Source organism: Neolamprologus multifasciatus, chromosome 6 (genome assembly GCF_963576455.1).
Source record: "Neolamprologus multifasciatus chromosome 6, fNeoMul1.2, whole genome shotgun sequence".
In the NCBI taxonomy this organism is placed as follows: domain Eukaryota; kingdom Metazoa; phylum Chordata; class Actinopteri; order Cichliformes; family Cichlidae; genus Neolamprologus; species Neolamprologus multifasciatus.
The window spans coordinates 14,761,289-14,782,489 of NC_140444.1; the positions used below are offsets into that span (position 1 = coordinate 14,761,289).

General features: G+C 40.2%; 1 protein-coding gene and 1 non-coding gene across 4 annotated transcripts; one reads left to right on the plus strand and one right to left on the minus strand.

Moving 5' to 3' along the window:
- Window positions 1–99: 99 nt before the first annotated feature.
- ift56 (intraflagellar transport 56) lies at window positions 100–14,657 on the minus strand. 3 transcript variants are annotated; one of them, XM_085161512.1, is made up of 18 exons: window positions 14,555–14,657; window positions 13,767–13,910; window positions 12,341–12,433; window positions 12,092–12,206; window positions 11,052–11,101; window positions 9,895–10,040; window positions 8,235–8,406; window positions 7,781–7,855; window positions 7,551–7,653; window positions 5,062–5,117; window positions 4,531–4,584; window positions 4,381–4,444; window positions 4,209–4,297; window positions 3,878–3,961; window positions 3,721–3,790; window positions 2,089–2,195; window positions 568–701; window positions 100–416 (listed from the first exon to the last, which is right to left on the minus strand). In XM_085161512.1, the coding sequence occupies exons 1-18, from the start codon at window positions 14,555–14,557 to the stop codon at window positions 302–304; spliced, it is 1,674 nt and encodes a 557-aa protein (XP_085017638.1). In that variant the 5' UTR covers window positions 14,558–14,657; the 3' UTR covers window positions 100–301. The 3 variants fall into 3 exon arrangements, 2 of the variants coding, with proteins under 2 accessions (XP_085017638.1, XP_085017637.1); XM_085161511.1 differs by lacking the exon at window positions 14,555–14,657 and adding an exon at window positions 14,087–14,522; XR_014874349.1 differs by lacking the exons at window positions 2,089–2,195; window positions 14,555–14,657 and adding an exon at window positions 14,087–14,525 and having other exon boundaries at window positions 298–416.
- Window positions 14,658–14,858: 201 nt separating this feature from the next.
- On the plus strand, window positions 14,859–14,931 carry trnar-ccu (transfer RNA arginine (anticodon CCU)). The gene has a single exon. It is a non-coding gene; the product is annotated as a tRNA-Arg (tRNA).
- The last annotated feature ends 6,270 nt before the right edge of the window (window positions 14,932–21,201 follow it).

Sequence of the window (21,201 nt, forward strand, 5' to 3'; positions counted from 1 at the left end):
ATATGCAACGTTTAGAAATAGCCAGTGATGTTTATAGATGTTGACAGTATGAAGTGTTTAGTGTGTAATTTATGGTCTGAAAATGTTTACACACTGACATTTGTTTTAAAAAAGTTTAATCCGGTTAAATTATGTGTTAAATTTAAATACATGTAAACAGAACAGCACAAAGAACTAGAGTATAGTAGAAAAATACAAATCCTTCTTGATGTGGGATAAATCATCAGTGCTGCTGTCTGCATCCCGGCAGCTCTTATCATGGGCTTGGAGTCTTCAGTTCAGCACTGAAGGCTCAAGGCTGTCACGAGAGGAGGACTCTGTTGTCTTTGGCCCACTTCCTCATAATTCGGATGATGTACTCGACCTGGGGGTTTCCTGAATTTCGCAAGAGGGTCAACACCTCTTTAAGAGTCTCCCTAGGGTGCAAACAGGATATGTGAGGATACAAGATTACGTAAAGAATGCACAATCTCTCATGTTTACTTTGCTTAAACCTCACACCCATTCCTGCAGACGGCACGATGATCAAAACCAAAACCACCCCACAGGAAAGAGAGACAAACATACTTGGGCTCCTTGTTTGCCAGTATGAGCTGAAAGACGCCGACACACGCCCCTCTTTTCCCCTCCCAGTAGTTGGAGGCTGGGTCCAGCTTCTCCAGTGCATCAAAGGCCTTCGCTGCGTAGTAGAACTGACCCATCTGAAACGACAGGCTGCAGTCATGAGCATCGGCACGCAGAGCCTGTTTATTAACTTCTTTAAATTCAGGTGGACTATTTATGCTCATTCTCAGCTCCATATTCTTGTTTTTGGACTTTAGAGTAGTTTTGTGTGATTCACGGCTTTTTTATTTCATGCCTGCCCCTGGTGCTGCCCCTCAGTTAATCCACTGTCTAAAACAAGCAGTTTGTGTCTCTTTGAGGCCCCGTGTCTTCTGATTGGCTGCCCCTCACAAACAGCAAGTGGACTCCTGTGCTCACAGTCAGAGCTGTGTCCCTGAGATGACCTTATTACCGATATCTCCTCTCTTTGACAGCAAGATGTTTAGAGGTAAGAGTCTGAAGTCTGTGAACCTAAAAGTGAGTTTTTGACTCAGTGATGACCTGATTTATATGTAAACATCCAGCACTCTGACAGTTACACACAGAAAATCAAGAAAAACACAGTAAGTCTACTTTAAAAAGATATCAAAATATTTTCGGTGAAGACTGCAGCTGCACAGCCTGTGAAAAATACCACAAAATCCAGCAGGCAGAGCATAAAAGGTGCCGTTTCTCCATTTAAGGTGACATTTGGGACTTCTAAATACATCTGACATTTCTGAATTCAGGATGCAAGTATTCCTCAGAAATGTTACACAACTGAACTGAAGGACTCCTGCCTTCAGCAATAAATGAAGGCGTTTTAACAAGCGAGCTGCCACGTGTAGTCATGCAGCAGCCAGAATCAATGATTTACTCTCAGACAACAAAAACATAAAAGTACTGCTGTTGTTATGAGGCTGAGTACTTGCTGCTTTTCTTGATCTGATACCGTGACAAGTTTTTGTCTTGTCTCCATCTATGGAAAATAAATAATCAGCAAGTTACTCAATAAAGTATCAAATCATTAGCTGTGGCTCTTTGTGTAAATTCATCACAAAAGGCAAATAAATATTCAAACCAGGGCTGCGAAATAATAGTTTTCATTTCTTATCATTAATCTTTCCTTCAGTGTTTGGAAAGGAAACCACTAACTAACCACTAATTAATCAATCAATATAATTGATTAGTTTTCCCTGTCTACTTAATCTCTTATTCAGGGTTATGGTGGAGGGGCAGGAACATATCCCAGCTGACTAATTCATTTTCTCCAAAATCTTAAAATGAACCCTGTGAAGTCACAGTTATGAGCATAACCCTCCAGTTTGTTCTGAAGATGATCAAAAAAGTATTTTTGGAGCAACGTAAACACTTTTTGGTCCCCTGATTGCTGAGATTACGTGTACTGATAGGATTGGGGTCATCACTGCTGATGAGTAAGATCTCACAGGGTTAAAACAGCCACCACATACAGTACAAGAGGAAGAGGAGGGAGGAGGATGTCACCTTGTGGCAGTCATTGGCAATGAGCTGGAGCAGATGGAAGGAATCTGAGGAGGTTCCCATCTTCAGGTAGAGCTCCCAGGCAAGCTGACCCTTCTGGTTCATTATGTCTGATGAGACCGAGATCAGTGTTCAATAACCCAACGCTCACATGCAGTTTCAGCTCTTTTACATTCAAATATGGAACATTTTAAAGGCGGCGGGCAGGTTTTATTGATGTAGATTAAAGCTGAGAATGGAACAAATTTCTTCTATCAGAGGTTTCTCAGAGCTGCTGAGAGAAACTCCAGCTGAGTGATGAGAGACCTTAAATTCTTTAAAGGCCTCAGGCTGGAAATGTTTGATTCGGGCCTCAGCCTCGGTGAACGAGTAAAAAGGGGCGCTCATTTCTGTTTTCACTGTGTAAAGGTGTCTAAGAGCTTTTATGTGATCAGATGAAGATTACTGTATCCTTTTCATGTCTACCTAAAAAGGTTTCACAGATGTTTGTGCAGCTGGCAGCAGCAACTAAGAAACTGGATCATTTATGCTCCTTGTTTGGTTGTTACACACTTAGTTATAATATATGCAAAACTCCTCATCTTCATACTGAACAAACACCTTATCAGCAGAGTGAAATTAACAGATGGCGTTCTTGTGTTGGCAGCCGGCTGCAGTGAGGATTGCTCTTACAGTTTTACTGATTATTTTTGACAGAATCAGCCAAACTGGTTTAATAATAATAATAATAATTGATTGCATTTATATAGCGCTTTTCGGGGCCCTCAAAGCACTTTACAATTCCACTATTCATTCACTCTCACATTCACACACTGGTGGAGGCAAGCTACAGTTGTAGCCACAGCTGCCCTGGGGCAGACTGACAGAAGCGATATCGCACCATCGGCCCCTCTGGCCATCACCAGTAGGCGGTAGGTGAAGTGTCTTGCCCAAGGACACAACGACCGAGACTGTCTGAGCCGGGGCTCGAACCGGCAACCTTCCAATTACAAGACGAACTGCCAACTCTGGAGCCACGATCGCCCACGATAGCACCTTTTAATCCTTCTGTGTCAAAGTCTAGCTCAGAGCTGAGCTGCCCAGGACAGATTTTCTTCTGTTATGTTTTTGTTTGAATCCCTGTTGTGACAGATGCACTGTTTTTTTATTGTTTAACTGGACTTTACCATTTACCATTTTACAAATACTAAACAAGCAGAGTAGGAGTTTGCTTTCTCAGGGTTTTCTGGGATGACCGCACACATACATGCATGATAAGTCTGCATATAGTATAACAATGAGTCTATGCTGCTAACAAATCAGCAGCAAGTGTTTGATTGAAATTGGGAAATTTAATTTGGCTCTGACTGAAATCTCATTGGGGGGAGGCAACACAAATTCCCCTAAGCAGGAAAAAACCCCGACTAGTGATACTTCACTGCACTCTGCAACAACTGTGTGATGCTGTCATGTCGATATGGATGGAAATCTCTGAGGAATTTCCAGCTTCTCACTGAATCTATGCCACAAAGAATTAAACCAGGGCTGAATAATGAAAGACCCCCTAATTATTGTAGAAGCAAAGTGTACCTAATAATATGGCTTGTGACTGTAAATACACTGTATTACCGTTAGTATAACATCGACTATACATACAGCATCGTGCCAGCCAGCTGAGGTAAACATAGTCATTCTTGATCTTTTCACTCTGAATGAGCAGAAAAACCTGTGAACCAAAAATTAAAATCAGTAAAAAGAAAAAGGCCAACAATTTATTCACAGACACATATAAATGGCTGCTTAGTTAGCGTACCTCTTCTGCCTCTCTGTAGTTGCCAATCGCTGCTTTTGCCTGAGCATAGTTGAAGTTGAATGTGTCATCGTTGTAGAAGTAACCCTGAAAAAGAAAAGCACAAAAAGGACGAGTGCCTACGTGTCCAGAAATAAAACGAGTGTCAGCCTTGTGTTGGTAGTACAAATCATGGAGGAGAAAACACACACACACACACACGAATAAATGTAAAGCACCACTTGTCATCTGAAGTGGCACTTCTCACCCAGCGTGTGGGCGAGTGTCTTTTTTTTTTACCTGAATAAAAAAAATAAATAACACTGACTCTCCACTGCATGCGAGCAACACCAACCTTGACCGAGTTGAGATAAATGAGAACATCTTCAAACTGTTTCAAGAGAAAGAAGCAGGAGGCCATGCACTGTCTGCCAGGAATAGTATCTGAAAGGATAGAAAATGTAATACACCCCTGCTAACACACTTTCCTCAAATAATAAAACAGGTCAGATTTCTGTGGGGCGTACCGCACTCGCTCGCTGAGCCTCCGACCAGCTGAAAGAACTGCTGAGCAATTTTTAAGTGATCCCTCTGAAACACGAAAGCACAATCGCACATTTGTCTCACACACGGAGCCATCATTTTTGTTTGCATGTAACTCTTACAGAAATACTCACTGATCCGATTTTTTGTCCTAAAGCAGCGTTTACCACTCCTTTCAAAATGTACTCCTATTTAAAAAAAGAAGATCAGAGTGAATCATTTGATCCATTGTTTCATCGCAGCTTCAAAGTCCGTCAAAATCCATTCCAACAAGTAAGGGGAAAAAAACATAAAAGGAATACAAAAGCCAAACACGTCATGAGTTTCAGATTGTTCAGATCCAGGAGACATTAAAGTGCTTTTGAAGATAAAAAAAAATAAACTGATCAGAGGAAGGAAAAATCTCCTTGAGAGCTCTTAAGTGGGAAGAAAGAAGAAGAGTTTTTGTTAGCAGGATTTATTTAATCTGCCAGGGTTGTTTTTGTTTTATTGGGCATTTTCTTTCCTGTAACAAGACCATACAGTGACCTTAAAAATACAAGCACTGACTCTAAACTTAACATCAAACTTTAACAAATATCATATTAAAGTGAAACTGGAGAGACTTTTGGAGTCAAACACCACGACCAAACGTTTAAAAAGACAAAATTAAAACTTAACCTCACCTGAGGCGTGGTGGGGACCAAATCCTGGATGAGGTTATAAGCTTCCTCGACATCGTCTGTGAGCAGAAATGCGAGTATGTGAATGTGTCAACTCTATCAAAAATCTGGTGATTAATACAGCTTTACATGAAATTAACATCTATTATCACTGAATAGTGATGCTGCATGATAAATTTGATGCTGTGAAAGAAAGAGTGCATCACGTTATGTTTGCCCATAACTTTTAGCTCATCCAAAGGACCAATGAGCTTTTGCAAAGCCAAGGTGTACGTCACCCATTTATCCCCATTTCACAAGAATCGCTGATCCTCTCACAGTACTGTTCAAAAGGTAATTTTTAGTGTCACTTGCACACAATTGTCTCCTAATCTTCACCCAAATTAAGCTCATGGTCAGATTTGTCACTTTATGGGCATTAACTTATAAATTGCAATAGATTGTGAGTCAGAGAAGCTATTGTATCACTAATGTTTTGGTTTGTTATTAAATGAATGGCATAATAAGTTAGTATTACATAATGTGTCAATAGGACTGTGTTTCAACATACTCGTGACACATGTTGTTCATCTAGACCAGGGGTCTGCAACCTTTAACACCCAAAGAGCCACTTGGACCCGGTTTCCACGCAAAAGAAAACACTGGGAGCCGCAAATACTTTTTGAAATCTAAAATGAAGATAACACTGCATATATTGTTTTTTTACCTTTATGCTTTGTGTGAGCAACTAAAGTAAGTAAGCAAAGTTTATTTATTAAGCGCTTTTCACAGACAGGCAGTCACAAAGCGCTGTACACAAATATTAAAATAAACAATACAATCAATAGACATTATACACAATGTAAAAGATCAAATGTAAATAATGTAAAGAATATAAAATACGTAGATCAACAAAAGGCTTGTTTGAACAGAAAAGTTTTTAACTGCTTTTTAAAATAATCCACAGAGCAACTAAGGTGTGTTGCTTATGAACTCCATGAAGTGCTACGGAGAAAATTACATTTTATTTATGTAATTAACACATTTTGAACTCTTAAAAAAAATATAACAAAAGGAAAGACACCAACCTGAACTAAAATGATCCATGTAGCAAACAAAAACTGCTGTGAGCCGCCACCCTTATATCGCCTTTGGGCTTTTGGAGCCTTGACCTGACTTTTAAAAAGTAATTGGAAAAAAGCACTATGCTGCTAAAAAATAGATATTTGCAAAATTCTGCCTAAATATGTATTTTACCTGGTTAATGTGTGTGGCGGGGCGTGGTCTGCAGCGCCGCTGCAGGGGAGTCGGACGCACCTGAGCGGCACCCGCAATCACGCCTCGCCGCCTTAAAGTCTGTGCTCTCTCTGCTGTTGTGTTGTCGGGCTGTGAGCTGAAAAGCTACAGCCGGCTGTATGCGTACAGCAACCGTGTGTGAAAAGCGGTCGATAAAGAGATGCTGAAAAGCGTGTTCATGCAAACATCGTCGGGTCTGCCGTGATATGTTTACAGTAAGACTTATCGTCCCGAACTGCTGCGCACAGCATCTGCAATTCGGGGTGTTCATCTTTACGCAGGACTGTAAGCTGTCATCTGTGAGGCGTGAGCAGTGTTTGTTTTAACATAGGTCATGGTGGAGCTGCTGACATAATGTGGATCCAAAGATCCATAACTGGCCTACCTGGGGTCGAAAGTCTCAATAAATGCACGGTGTTTCGGCGGGTATACCGGCTTCCGCGAGTGTGACGCTTATTTTGAGTGGTGAAAAAATAATAAGATATAATTTTATTTTTATATTTCAAAATCACAATAATCTTCCAATTTAGAACTACAAGTTAAAAAAAAGAACTAAACACAAATAAAATACACTTCAGCTAAATACTTCTAATTTATTTTCCCAAACCACCCGGAGCCGCAGTATAAGGACAAAGCCGCAGGTTGCCGACCCCTGATCTAGACCAAGAACATTTCTGAAGCATAAATTCAGTTGTGGTTCTAGCTGCATTATAACATGGGCTGGATTGGTCGGACAGGGGTGAAGGACATTGGGTCTCGCGATCTTGTCTCTGATTTTTGTAGTTGACAATTGCCCTCTAAGTGTGAGGACATTGTTCTCAGTAAAAAAAAAGGATGGGATGCCCACTCCAGGTTGGGGAGCAGTTGCTGCCACAAGCGAAGGAGTTGAAGCATCTCAGGGTCTTGTTCACAAATGCAGAGAGGGTGGAGACTTTATCTTTCAGGAAAGACAGGTTGTTGCAGTGTCTGCAGAATAATAAGGAGTACAGGGCTATGCTGCTGATTTACTGATCGATCTGCGTTTCTACTTTCACTTGGCCATGAGCCCTGAGTAATGACCCCCACGGCTTCCATAACAGAAGAAGGACTAACAGATTCCCAGGCATGAGGCCTCATTTGTGTTGCACTTTGTACTAGTATACCCTGTCTAATCCCTTGTTTTGCCTGTATTAAAAAAACAACAACAACAACAACGTTGCAGTGATGTGGCTACACACCTTGCCTGAGATAGTAGATGACCAGGTTGAGTCTGGCTTCAGGGATCACATCAATCAGAGGAGGCAGTACCTGCAATGCACCCTCCCCACCACGAAACACCACCTGCAGTACACAGGGATTCAGAGTGTTGAAGTGTAGCAGTCACTAGTGTATGCGCGCACACACACACACACACACACACACACACACACACCTGCTCACTTACAGCTGAAGCTTGTGGAGAGCTTACCAGGTTGTGTCGGATAAGCTCCTTAGCAAACTCAAAGGAGCAGGAAGAGATGTCGATTAGGTTCTTCAACTCAGCCTAAGGGGACCAGAGCACACGCACGCACGCGCACACACGCACACACGCACACACACACACACACACACGTCAAACCTACCAGCTAAAATCATCTAAGAAATAAAAAGGGCAACCACTCCGGTGTAACAGAGCAAGTAATTAAAAAAAAACATGAGAACAAGCAACTCAGCCTCACACAAATGTTAGAAACTGTTGGACTTTTCATGCTACTGTAATAGCACATGGTGACATGTAAAATGGGTAAAGCTAAAAAAGATTAATTTAGACTTTTTATCATTACCCCTTAAACCTTCTTAATAACAACTCATTACACAGTTACATTCACAACAATAAAGATGAAGAACCACCAAAGTATCGACCAGGACATGCAGCTTGGTACCTCTGCTGCTTTGCCGTTATAAAGTCTGTAGTGGTTGCAAGCCTTGAGGTTGAGAGCAATAGTGGAGTCGGGGATACTCTGCAGGTACACGGCCAGCACCTCTTGGGAGACATCATAGTAGTCCAGCTTGTAGTAACACAGAGCCACGTACACTTTCAGAGCCAGAAAATCTCTGAAAAGACGAGATTTAAGATAAAAATTACTTTCTGGCTAATTTTTTCTTCTTTTTTATTAAACAAGTATCTTAATAAATAAAGTTCTCATGATAATCATTATTATTACTTATTTTAAGCCTTCAAACACCAAGGCATGCAGACTGTTTCTACAAACATTTGTGAAAGAATGGGATGCCACCACAACAAGTCCACTTGGAAGATTTTAAAGGTTCTGTGATCAAACTTGCCAGCCGGTTGGAGTTTGCAGGTCCTCTCTGTTGTGGGGTTCCTCCCACAGTCCACAGACATGCTTGATAGATTATATATAATCTATCATCTAGTATAATTGTAATAATCTAGTATAATTGTCTCTTTACGTGTCAGCTGTTTGGGATGTACCCAGCCTTTCACCCAGACATCACATCTATCCATCTGCACATGATCACAAAACAGCCCATCTTGCCAAGATAAAATAGAGTTCACATTACATATAGAAGTCTACACTGAGAGACAGTTATGCATTTCAAAACAACACATTTTCTCACACCTAGCAAATGACAGAAATTTGTTTTCTTGTGTCACGACTGTTGATATACATTCTCATTTTTAAATGAGATATTTTAAGTTAACTGTAAATCTGAAAAGACTAAGATTTGAAGGTCTGTGGAGTGAAGTCTGTATCAAAGGGGGTCACTGAACTATGTGGACAATATCCAACAGTAACATCTAGAAATGTTTAAATCAGTGAGATCAGACATTAAATAGACTTTACTCTGCCAGCTCCCCAGTACAAAATCCTGCACAACAGCTTTTATCCTCCACATGTAAGAAAGAGAAACCCCCCCCCCCCCAACAACAAATATTTTTTTATAAATCTCTATTTTTCAATAATATATTTTTAGTGAAGTCAGATGGAGCTAAAAAGTCATTACAGGAACCAAACAAACACAATCAAGGAAACACTTAAGACACGAGGACTGGATAATGGCAGTCCAGCTAAGCCAAATGAGGCACATCGAGTGTTTCAGAAAAGTCGATTCGTGAATCTTCTCAGCACTAGTTTAAAATCTTTGCATTTCAGTGTCAGCAGTCAAAGGAAGTAGCGGTCCTCAGAGCTGCTGGCAGCTGGCAGATCTTGTACTGTCAACACAGTGAAACAAACAAACAAGCAAAAAAACCCACCTCAGCTGCTCACATGTTCCAAAGCCATGAATACATAATAACTCTGCAAGAAAAGGCAGGAGATGTCTACTGATATCAAAGTATTTTCATTTTTGTATCTGGATGCTCCAAATACAGTACAGTAGTTGGAGAAAGAAGGCTCACCAGGTCTACTGCACCGTCAATGGCACTATCTTTGTGTCTGCACGAAGTGTCAAAGTCATAAAATCTAATACCCCTCCATTAAAAGACTCTCACCTTTTAAGGGGTTCCTGAGATGAGCTGAAGTGCAGCAGGAGTGTGAAACAAATGTCAAAGATTGAAAGGGAAGGAAAGGCACAGACCTGTTCTGCAGCAGAAGGCGTTTATAGATGTCTATGGCCTCCTGATAGTGCGAGCGCATGTAGTGGATGGATGCCAGGCTCAGCTGGTCCTCTGTCACATCCTCCAGGTTCTGGTGGAAACTCATCAGCCTCTTCTCATCGTTGAACTGAGACAATGATACGAAGACAACGGACACGAAGGGAACAGCAATCAGAGGTGTGATCGCTTCTGGCAGCTCTAAACCTTTATGTGCTGAGCAGATTGTTTTCAGACACGCATTTTTTTTTTATATCATTTCTATTGTTTTTTGGTAATTATTCCTGTGTTCTGATTGACCGGGGGTTAAAGTGGGATCTGGCAGATCTGGAGTAGTAGTGCAGTTTTAGGCAAAGAATCACTTAGAAATAACACTTGTAATTATTTATATTCTAACACTATTAATTGCTGTTTTCTTTATATAGTTCATTTCATTACACATAAACTCATAAACTGTGCTTAACATAGAAGATAAAAACGGGTCTACAATGATTTTTCTTTGTGTTCAGACTGTGATCAGCAGACATGTGCTACTCCAGCTCTCTGGGCTGGCTACTGGCTACTCCAGGGTTTAACACTCTTTGTGGATCACTTCTGTGCAGTAGAGCTAGCAACATGCTCATCATTATACTAATATCTGTATGCATGAACGTAGATGAGAACTACAGCGGGACGTAATCGGGGTGAGCGAGTGTTCTGTCGCATCAGCTGGAAGCAATGCCAAGCAGCACACGAAAATCTAACTGGCTTTATATCATCCTTAGATTAATCTACTAATGATTCCAGCTCACTTTAACTCCTGGTTATAACTGGCTTTAATGTCACTGGATTCAGATCACTGCACAGGAATCATTTCTGACACTTCATTACTGCCAGAGCCAAGCACACTTTCAGCTGTTTTTGAAGCTTCAATAGATTGCAAAGGTGTACTGACTGAGTAAAAACTGAGTAAGTGAGTGCCACTGATGACTGTGGTTGTAAAGACAAGGGAGGTCAAGAAAACATGAATCAAACTCACAAACAAATCAGATGTAGATGACAAAAACTTCAAAATCAGTGTTGCGTAAAAGAATTAACATGGTAGTCAGACAAAGCACAGAAAATACATAAAAGTGTGATAATAAAGGGATAATTTTCAAACCTTGTGAGCCAAGTGAAACAGCAGCCTGTTTTGGAGGGGGGACATAGGTGCTAGGGAGAACAAGAGACACCAAATTCAGTTAGACAGCAAACCACACGAGAACAAGGAAACCATTCATTACAACATTACCTAGCTCTGAGTGGTTATATAACAACATCAGGACACAGAACTCACACAAAGAATGGGCCGTGGCTTAAATGCGAGGTAGTTCTTCAATCACACAGGATAACTTATTAAATCTTATCAATAATCTCTGTGTACATCAAGTTTACACTCTTCAAAATAAAAGCCCTTTAAAAAAAATCCTGTAAGATTTTTTTTCAATGAAAGGCTTAAAATAAACACTAAAACACACAAATACCAAATCTTACACAAGAGGAGCATCTTTTGAGAACAAACTGGTGCGCAACACATCAAAATTAACTTGGTAAGAAACAAACAAAATAAAATACAAATCATATTCATTGTCTATTGGATCATTATTCTAAAAGACTATTCGTTATTCACAGCTTTCTGATTGGCTGCCTGATGCTGCACAACGAGGTTCTCACACCAGACATTGATTCTGCAAGGACGGTGATCTTAAAATAAAGTAAAACAGTAATCCTGAGTTTCCTTAAATGTGATGAAGCAAAGAAAAACAAACAGATCAATGATTAGTCGTTGCAGTCTTTTTTTATAAGGCAATAAACTGCATCACCAATAAATCCTCACACGCTGATAACCCTTCTTGCTGCTGCAGGACAGCCTAGCTGAAGTATATTGATTTGGACACACAGGAAGGGTTTCAACATGTTAAATGTCACTAAACATGGTCAAATTAACCTTGACTTTGTAATGTTCAATCTATATGCAATACCTTTGCTTTCAAAAGCTTGCCATCAACTGCTGAACCAAGTAAGTACACATTTTTATATTAAAGCAGTTGCTGCTCTTGGTAAACCAAACATGTCCCAGTCTGGGACTCTACTTATAACAGTTCCACAGAATACTAGTGCACTTTTGCCCTTCAGTAACATTGTACACAAATATCTGCCTACCCTTGGATGCAGCCTCCTCTGCTTCTTTATAGAGCCCCAGAAAAAACAGGGCACAGGCCAAGTAGACCCAGACCTCAGCAGGACACTCAGGTTTGTTGGTCATCGACTTGTACTCCTATCAGGAAATGGAAAGAATATAATGGATATTCAAACATTACCCTACAAAAGCGTTTTGACATGTGAATAAAGTATTTGGGGGCTGTATCAAGGAAAACACGGGGATTCACACTCATGTATAACAAAAACTACCTCCATAGCTTTCTTGTAATCCCCCAAGTGAAAGGCGCAGTACCCAATCCAGAGGTCTGCATCCTCCTCTCTCTCGCCAATATTTTTCTGAAACTAGACATGACACACAACACATGAGCAGGTGCAGCAACACCTCAGTTGCTGCAGACAGTGAAATACAGTTTCACAGTGAAACTGTATTTCTGAAACTTTAATTCCAGTGCTTGGAACAGGGATAATCTGCAGGACCCAAGAAAATAAATAAATAAATAAAAAAGTGTTTTGTTTTGTTTTTAACTTGACGTTTCACAAATCAACAGCCTAAACAGCAGCACTACTTAGCCTCTCATCATGGAGTTGTAAGAAACTAAGAATATACTGTATACTTGTTTGATCTGCTCACACAGTCGTGACAATCTAATAATACTCTAACTTATCTCCCCATAGTCAGGGTTTGTCATGGGGGGGAAATGAGCCTTTGGACAGTAGCTATACACGCAGGTGCAACTGGTCAGCATACACTCACCAACATTTTATTAGATATATCTGTTCAACTGATTCTTAATGCAAATAATCGGCCAAGTCACATGGCAGAAAACCAATGCAATGCATTTAGACATATTTAGGCAGACAGACATAGTCAACAGTTTCTGAATTTCAAACTAAGCATCTGAATGGTGAAGAAAAGTGATTTAAGTGACAATGAATGTGGAATGGTTGTTGGTGCCAGATTGGGTGCTCGGAGGATTTCAGGAATTGTTGAACCTTGAAGCAGATGTAGTGGTCTGCTGATTCTGATTCTCACGTAAGACCACACTGCACACACAGTGCAGGTCAGGATTCAGTTACTTTTGATTTAGGAATGCATAAAATCTCATAACTGTTCCATCTAGGGAAGGGTAGCCCTTGTGAAAAGCATTAAATATACTGTTGATCCCACATGTGCAAGAGTTCGAATGGGAAATAATCTAAAATGAATCTACTCACATATAAAGTCCTGAATTATCAGGCCTTTGGGAGACAATGGATAGATATGCAAATCTTTGTGTGCCCATCTTCAATTTTAAAGGCACATTGTACTTACATTTGTCAATAAACTGACACAAATCAATAGTGCTAAAAAAGAGAGCTGGAGATGCAGAGAATGACAGCTGAATGGAAGGAATTTTTTTGTGTCTATCTAAATTTAAAAAACAAAAATGCAAAAAAGTTACACTGTAGGAGGTTAAAAAGTGGAGAGCCTCATCCAAAAACACATTCTTTGTGTATCTTATTTGTTTGTTTGTTTTTTCCTGCAAAAGGGGAGTTCTTCCTCCCCACTGTTGTCAAGCGGTTGTATATAGAGGCTCTTCTAAAGGTGGGGGTTCTCCCTCTATAACTGCAGGGTCTTTACCTTACAATATGATGAGCAGTGGATACCAAAAGATGTGAGTTTTTCCTTAAGTACCTCTAACAACGTCAAGGCTCCCAGGTAGTCTCTCTGCTGCAGGTATTCCTCCAATCGGGGGAGCTTGCTTTTATTTCTTTTGTTTTTCTCACCAATGCTCGTTGATGTCTCTCCTCCCACGGCTGGTTTGACCCGAGAGAGAATCTACCGAGGAAAACAAATTTACTGTATCGAGTTATAGCACAGCTTCTAAATGGTGGGGTTAGGGTTAATCGGACCACCAAAGGAACGGTTAAGCAAGGCAAAAACAAGCAGAAATATATAATATTATAAGATATCAGAACAGCCCTGGCGTTAAGTTTCCAAAAACATCAGCTCACCATTTCGACAAGTCTCTCCTTAGCTGAGGCTTGATTATCACTAACTCAGGTAACGTTTGGTGTTAGCTATGTTATTGCGTCCGTAACCTTTTACCATTTAATGGTCACTGTTGGTTTAATTTGTCATTAAAACCTCACAACGGGGTAAACGACAACTAAATTATCTTACGGCTCTGCCGTGATTTAAAAAACAAAGAGAGAGAGAGAAGAAAATAACAAGTTTTACGCTGTGGCGTGGTGTATTTTCTACTTAGATGTCGATAGCATTAGCTAGTTTGTAGTTAACAACAACATGGTTAAAAGTTTCCGCTCGATCACTTTCAAAATAAAAATTACGATCACTAGGCTTCACAATTTAGAGACTGTTTAACATCTATTCAACGTAAACTGTTTAACGGAGGCAGATTGTTTTCTCCTCTAAATAAGCCGAATACAAAGCTTGTAATATCGGGAAAAGGAACATAATACCATTTTGTATTCAATCCGAGTTTGCTGTTAAACAGGAAGCAGCATGGTTCTTCTACGTTTAGCTTGACTCAATGGTTTGGTCTTAGTTGCTTAGTAACCGAGTAGCGAGCAATGGCTGCGCCGTTTCATCGAGTTGGATTTATTCAGTACGTTTATTAAAAATAAAAATAGAAACATAGATATGGATTCCAAAGGAAACAGAAAAAATCAACCCCTAACTTTTTTTTTACTGTCCCATATTAGTATAGTGTGTCACTTGTCCTGATTTAATATTAGTATAATTTTCTCGAGATAACTCGTGCGCGCCCCAGTGGCCTAATGGATAAGGCACTGGCCTCCTAAGCCAGGGATTGTGGGTTCGAGTCCCATCTGGGGTGGAACATTTTCTTGGTATTTCTAGGTTTATCGTTCTTTAAGATACGCTTCACTTTACACGGTCATCATTGAAGCTGAGTGCAAACATCACAATAAAGATGAGCGTCACTGAGTCATTCTCACTGCTTGATTTTTCTTTCTTTCAAAGACATAACCTTTATACAAAAGTATAAAACATTATAGTATATGTCATGAAATTAAGTTAAATGGATATCACTTTGGAGCAATGAATCTTTAGGTTAAGTATATGAAGTCCAGTTCACCGCACAACAATCAGCATTATTCTCACTTCAGCTCAGCAATGTTTATATAATGACAAATCAAAGAAATAATCCTCTGAAACCAGTTTATCTTTCAAGGTAAGGACATAACAACATTTTAGAAAGGAAGCTAACAACCCAAGAATCCCATAGTCAAACTTGCGCACAATAAGGAAACATAAAGAACATTAAAAAAATAAAGAAATTACCTTTTAACATTTAGAAACCTGCAGCAGAACAAAACTCAGGGAGGGGCAGCCATCTGTGACTGTTTGTGTGGGGATACAATAAGGATGTTAACTGTAACACACAGCAGCATTAGTCCATGTGAAGCTGGGAAATACTGAGAAAAGAAAAAGTTATATACATCATAGGACATTGACTGGCAAACTCAATGAAAAGCAATCTCCAAAGTAACAAAAACACAATTATAAATACATGGCTTGAAAGGCAAATACGTTATTTTGTTTAAATCAGTCTCTGAAGGCTACCTAGGTAGGCAGGCAGGTAGGATTTGTTTGTCCTCCACAGTAAAAACAGCAGTTCAGACACTGAAATTCACCATAAAGCAATTTTGCATGTCCATCTTGATATTTGTTTTATAGAAACATTGTGTTAATGATCCACAATCCACATCATGTTGTAGACGGATTGTACATAGATATGTTAATGATTCATGTCATTAACTGTGTCTTCTCTTTTATCAACTCGATCCAAGTGACAGAGCTCAAAAAAGACAGTCTCATTCCTCCCATGAGAAGAAGCAGGATGGAGAAGATCGTCATTGGAGCGCTCATTCTTACCAGTGCCTGCAGGTTGGCTGCGATCCAGATTGATATCTCAGAAAACACAACCTTGTTAGAGGCAGAGAAAATGTGCATCAGTAAGGGTCAGATTCCTCGTATCAGCTTAATGTGGTGAAGAAGAAAATGACCTGGGAGGGGGCCATGAGGCACTGCAGACAGAGTAAGAGTATCCTCATTGGCCTGCTCTCTGCCAGTGTGACCACTCTGGCCCAGATGACTCTGTACCAAAACACCACAGAGCGGGTGTGGATCAGTTTGCGTTACCTGGGTGATCGCTGGCTGTGGGTGAACAGCGATCCTCTGGTGTACGACGACCGGCCCCACGGAGATAAGGACTACCAGTGTCCACTGTGGAATTACTGTGGAGCTTTAAGTAAAGGGGGACAGTGGGAGAACCGGAAATGTGATAAGCGGCTCAACTTTATCTGTGCCTAAGTGTAAAAATATAAAAGGTTCCCCTATAACAACAATGGATGTAGACTATTATAGAAATGAATTATAGTTTGTTTTTTTATTAGCAGTAGATCAGCTAATCTAGAATCTGACATCCAACTATCAGACTCATTGAAAAATGTGCAGATGTCATAAAAATAAACAAATACATAAAAATGTGTACAATTTTTATGCTGAGGTAACAAAATTTTTAGAAACAGTGGGGAAAAAATATCTCAAACATATTTTCAGCAATATGACTTTTTCAATAATGATTTACCTGCTTGTATTGACATGAATCTTTGTGTGTGATATCTGTAGTCGAAGCAGTCTCTTGTCACCAATTTGCATTTGAAACCTTTCATAAATCTTAAATGGGCATCTCTTATTCAAAGATATAATCAAAGCAAATATTTGGTGCTGTGCATTTTCAAAAATATTAAATGGTCTATATATATATGCCTCATTTTATGCACTTCATTCTCCTGTCCAGCATATTGTATGACTTTGCAGACTCTTTAATGTTTTCTATTTATATTTCAACCAGTGATCCTGATCCTGAATTCAGTGTACAATAAACATCTGGCTTATTAACAACCAAATAATGGCTACCCTCCACAATGTGGAAGAGAGCGGCAATACCCTGAATGGCCGAGCTCCTCACCTTCTCTCTAAGGGAGAGGCCGTCACCCTTCGGACAACAACATGACATTAAAACTTTATTTATAAACACTGAGCTCTAATACTGCTGCTGTGGTTGGATCAGTGAAAATGCAGCAATCACAGCACACATTAAAATATTTAGCTTATAGTTTTAAATATGCAGTGAGCTCAAACTTTCTATGTTTTTACATTGAAGCATCTCTCTCACACACACACACACACACACACACACACACACACACACACACACACACACACACACACACACACACACACACACAGATGACGAGCTACAACTATGTAAAGCAGGCTCTTAGCGTATTGGCTCCTGGCTGGTTCTAGTTCTGATTGGCTCTTATTTTTTAACTTTTAGCTCCACCTCTTTTTGATCCTTTGTCTCACTCCTTCACTTTTCTGATGGCCTGCCTCTCCCAGAGAGAGAGAGAGAGCGAGAGAGAGAGAGAGAGAGAATCTGTACGTGCATTTATGTGCATTTTTGTGACGCCCACATAGAGACTCTTCTGAGAGAGCACACAGTTTGTGGTGGCGAGTCATCCCTGATGGGTGGACTCTGTGCCGTTAGTCTTTGCTGTTCACAGCAGGCAACAATGACCAGTACACGTTGTAAACACAGCAGCCTGCTACACCAATCACACCACAGATTGTACCACACCATCCACATCAAGTCTCAATAAAAATATCCTTTTAACACCTCATCAGGCAAGTTGTAATCAAATTTTTACCAAACTAACAATCAGTTGACACTGATTAAATCAAACCTGAGAACCAGAGTTATATAAATAAATTTTGTAGCTAAATCCCTCTATTTTATCTATAATTAAGAGAGAGCTACAGCCCTTTTCAGCCAGCTATAAAGACATGAATGGGGTCCTCTGATCAAATATAATTGTCGTTATTTTTAGTCTCCTATTTCATCCTAGTTTATGTTTATGGTTGCACCAGCCTGAAATTTGAGAACAGGCTGTTTTACAAAATTGTACAACCTGCATCCACAGACATGTTTTAATGCACAGATCAATCCATCTGGGTTTATTTGGGGCCACCAACAACATATAATTAAAGCTTTATAGTATCACATCTGGTCATTTCTGAGCCTGCTTTGTGTTCACTGCACATTAGAAAATGGTCTGACTGCTTATTTTTCTAACATGACTGCATAACACACATTCAGTAGACCCTTTCAGACCCCTTCAGTATATTTTCTTGCCACCGTTCTTTTAGAGGCTGTTGGCAGGTTGTGATGCACACTGAGGCTTCAGTTTTGCCACAGAAAACATGAGGGAAGCATGTAGAAAGAGAAAATGACATGTGAGCTCAAACAGAATATTTTGTTTCTCAATGTCAAATGGAAATAAATTTACTAAACAAAATTATTCTGGAAAGTTTGTGCCGACTTCCATGACACAAGTTCATCCCCGCAATTTTGCAAGCAAAATGAATCCAGTGCCTATTTCAATTTCACTATTGGCTTTGAAGCCTGACTACCTTAACCTCGTGCTTTAATGTTATGTCACCAACATGTCCTTTTAGTGTGAGATAAATCTATCAGCAGCTTGTGTTATAACTCTTGGTTAGTTTTAATATAGCCATTTATTTACCTTTATCTACCCACGTTAAGTGAACTTACCTGGGTGGTTTACTCTCCATTACAGACCACATTACATCAGCATAATCAGCTTCAGTATCACAGAGAGATAATGTGTACTTAACATGTATGAACTGTGAAGGCAACAGTAGTTTTTAGTATTTCATGTGGTCTTTGCTGATGCTCTCAAAATTCATGTGAAATATGGAGGTGTGGGGGTTGGAGTGCATTAAAGATGATGGGCGGAGTAGAAATCCAGGGTGCGGTAATCAAATTGTATTTACATGATGTCATATGCATGAGATGCAGTGACAGAAGAATGAGGGAGTCAGCAGGTGTTCCTCGATTTATTTCAAGCAATAACTGAGGAGGAAGCACAGGCTAAGGCTCATCACACCAGTCGGCTGAACCAGCATGAAGACCCTGCTTTGGAAAATGCTCTTTATTGTAAACGCCTCGCCGTACCTGACAGGGCAGAAATTTGGTAAACATGTGTACGTGCAAAACAGATTGAACTGGTATGATGCTCAACAGTACTGCAAAACCCATTACACTGATCTTTCCCCTCTAAGTACAAGTTGGGAAGTGAAGCAACTGAGAAAAGCAACCCTGGGAAAAGTTTCTGGTGAGTTCTGGATCGGTCTCTACAAAACAGGCACATACTGGAAATGGTCAGGAGGAGGATATGAAACCAGCATAGTTTGGGATGAGTCCCAACCATCTACAGATTATGATCTTTTTGTTCGTGTGTGCTGGGACGGCTGTACCACGATGACCGGATGGTTTGGTTCCTCACCATTGAGAGTACTGCCCTTTTTCTGCTTCAGCACAACAGTGATGGAGGAGAAGATGGCTTGGGAGGAAGCATTGGAGTACTGTAAAGAGACACACACTACGCTCACAAGTCTGACCTCTGAGACCGAGAACCTTTTGACCCTGAAAGAGATCCAGCAGGGCACCGTCACCAATCGGGTGTGGATCGGGCTTTGCTTCCTGGCTGGTCGCTGGCTGTGGGTGGACGGCAGCCCTCTGATATACGAGGCCTGGTCAGAAGGGGATCGTTGAGCACCAGTGTCCAGGTCGAAATTACTGTGGAGCTTTAAACAAAAACGGAGTGTGGGAGAATCTGGACTGCAAAGAGAAAGTCAGTTTCATTTGCGTGTAAATCCCAATTGCATTTGAGCTGTTAAAGCAAAGGTTTCTTTCTCAGTCCAAGTGTTATTCACATAATTTTTAGCTTTTGTGCTGAGATTTAGAGTTATCCTGTTTTTCTTTCATCCTGTGTAGCGCAGAATGACAAACGTACAACACGAATGTCTGTCAGCTTTACTTTTCTAAAAACAAATGTAGAAAAAGTGTGAGAATGTTTATTAGAATTTAACTTTGATGTAAAAATTCATTTAGAAACTTTTGCATGTGTAAAAGACTTAAAAATGGATTCTCATAGGTTTGCCAACCGTTTTGGTTTTTAATCTTTAGTGAAGTGGCATTACTTGACGTCATCTTTGTTAACGTTAGGCTGGTTCAAGAAAGGCTTCCTACATGCTGTGCTGCTGTATCAATGTTTCCCACAGAGAGCCAGAGAAGATCTGTTCTTTCTTAACCATATTCATCAATAATCAGCTGCTGATCGAGTGTGTTCCTCAGTCTGTGGAGGTACTCCAGTTCCACAGTCTTGGCCTGCAGCTGGTGACAGCGTTCATCATTTTACTCTGCAGCATTTCAGTTCAATCCAGGCTTATTTACATGGCAACAAGCCCCAACAATCAAGCGACCCCCTATGAGCAAGTACTTTGTGGCGTTAGACAGAAAAGACTCCCTCTTAGCAGGAAGAAACCTCCAGCCGAACCAGGCTCAGGGAGGGGAGGTCATCTGCCATGACTAGTTAGGAGGAGTGAGGGGAGGGGAAAAGAAAAAGCGAGCAGCCCAAAGCTTCCAGCTGTGAGTGCTGATTAGAGCGGCCATCCAGTTCACAGGGGATATTCAGAGCACAAAAAGGCTTCTGATGCAGTCCAGCTGCAGTGGATTGAAGTGCACCTGATATCGGAGGAGAGACCTGAGACAACTGATTGATGCTGAGGACCGTTTTCAGCAAGGGATTCAGCAGGAGGCTAGCAGACTGAAGACTGACTGAACTTTCAAAATAAAAGTTTGGAATGTAGTAGATAATAAATTTGTCTTTGATGGTTTTAGCGTGAGAACAGATTGCACAATACATTAGTTATAAATATGATTTTATGGCTTTGGGTGCCAAAATGAATTAAATAAAACATCAATAAATAATTAATTTAATGTCATTAGTTAATTAAATGTCTCATTAATTAACACTGAGTATTAAATATATAAACAAATTCATTTCATTTAAAATATTGAATACATTTTAAATTTTAATTGATAACACATTTAATTATTTAATGATGTCCTCCATACATTCTGTGGGAAACTGTATATGATAACATACAGATGCCTCATCATTGGTCTCACAGGCTAGCCCTAGATAATATC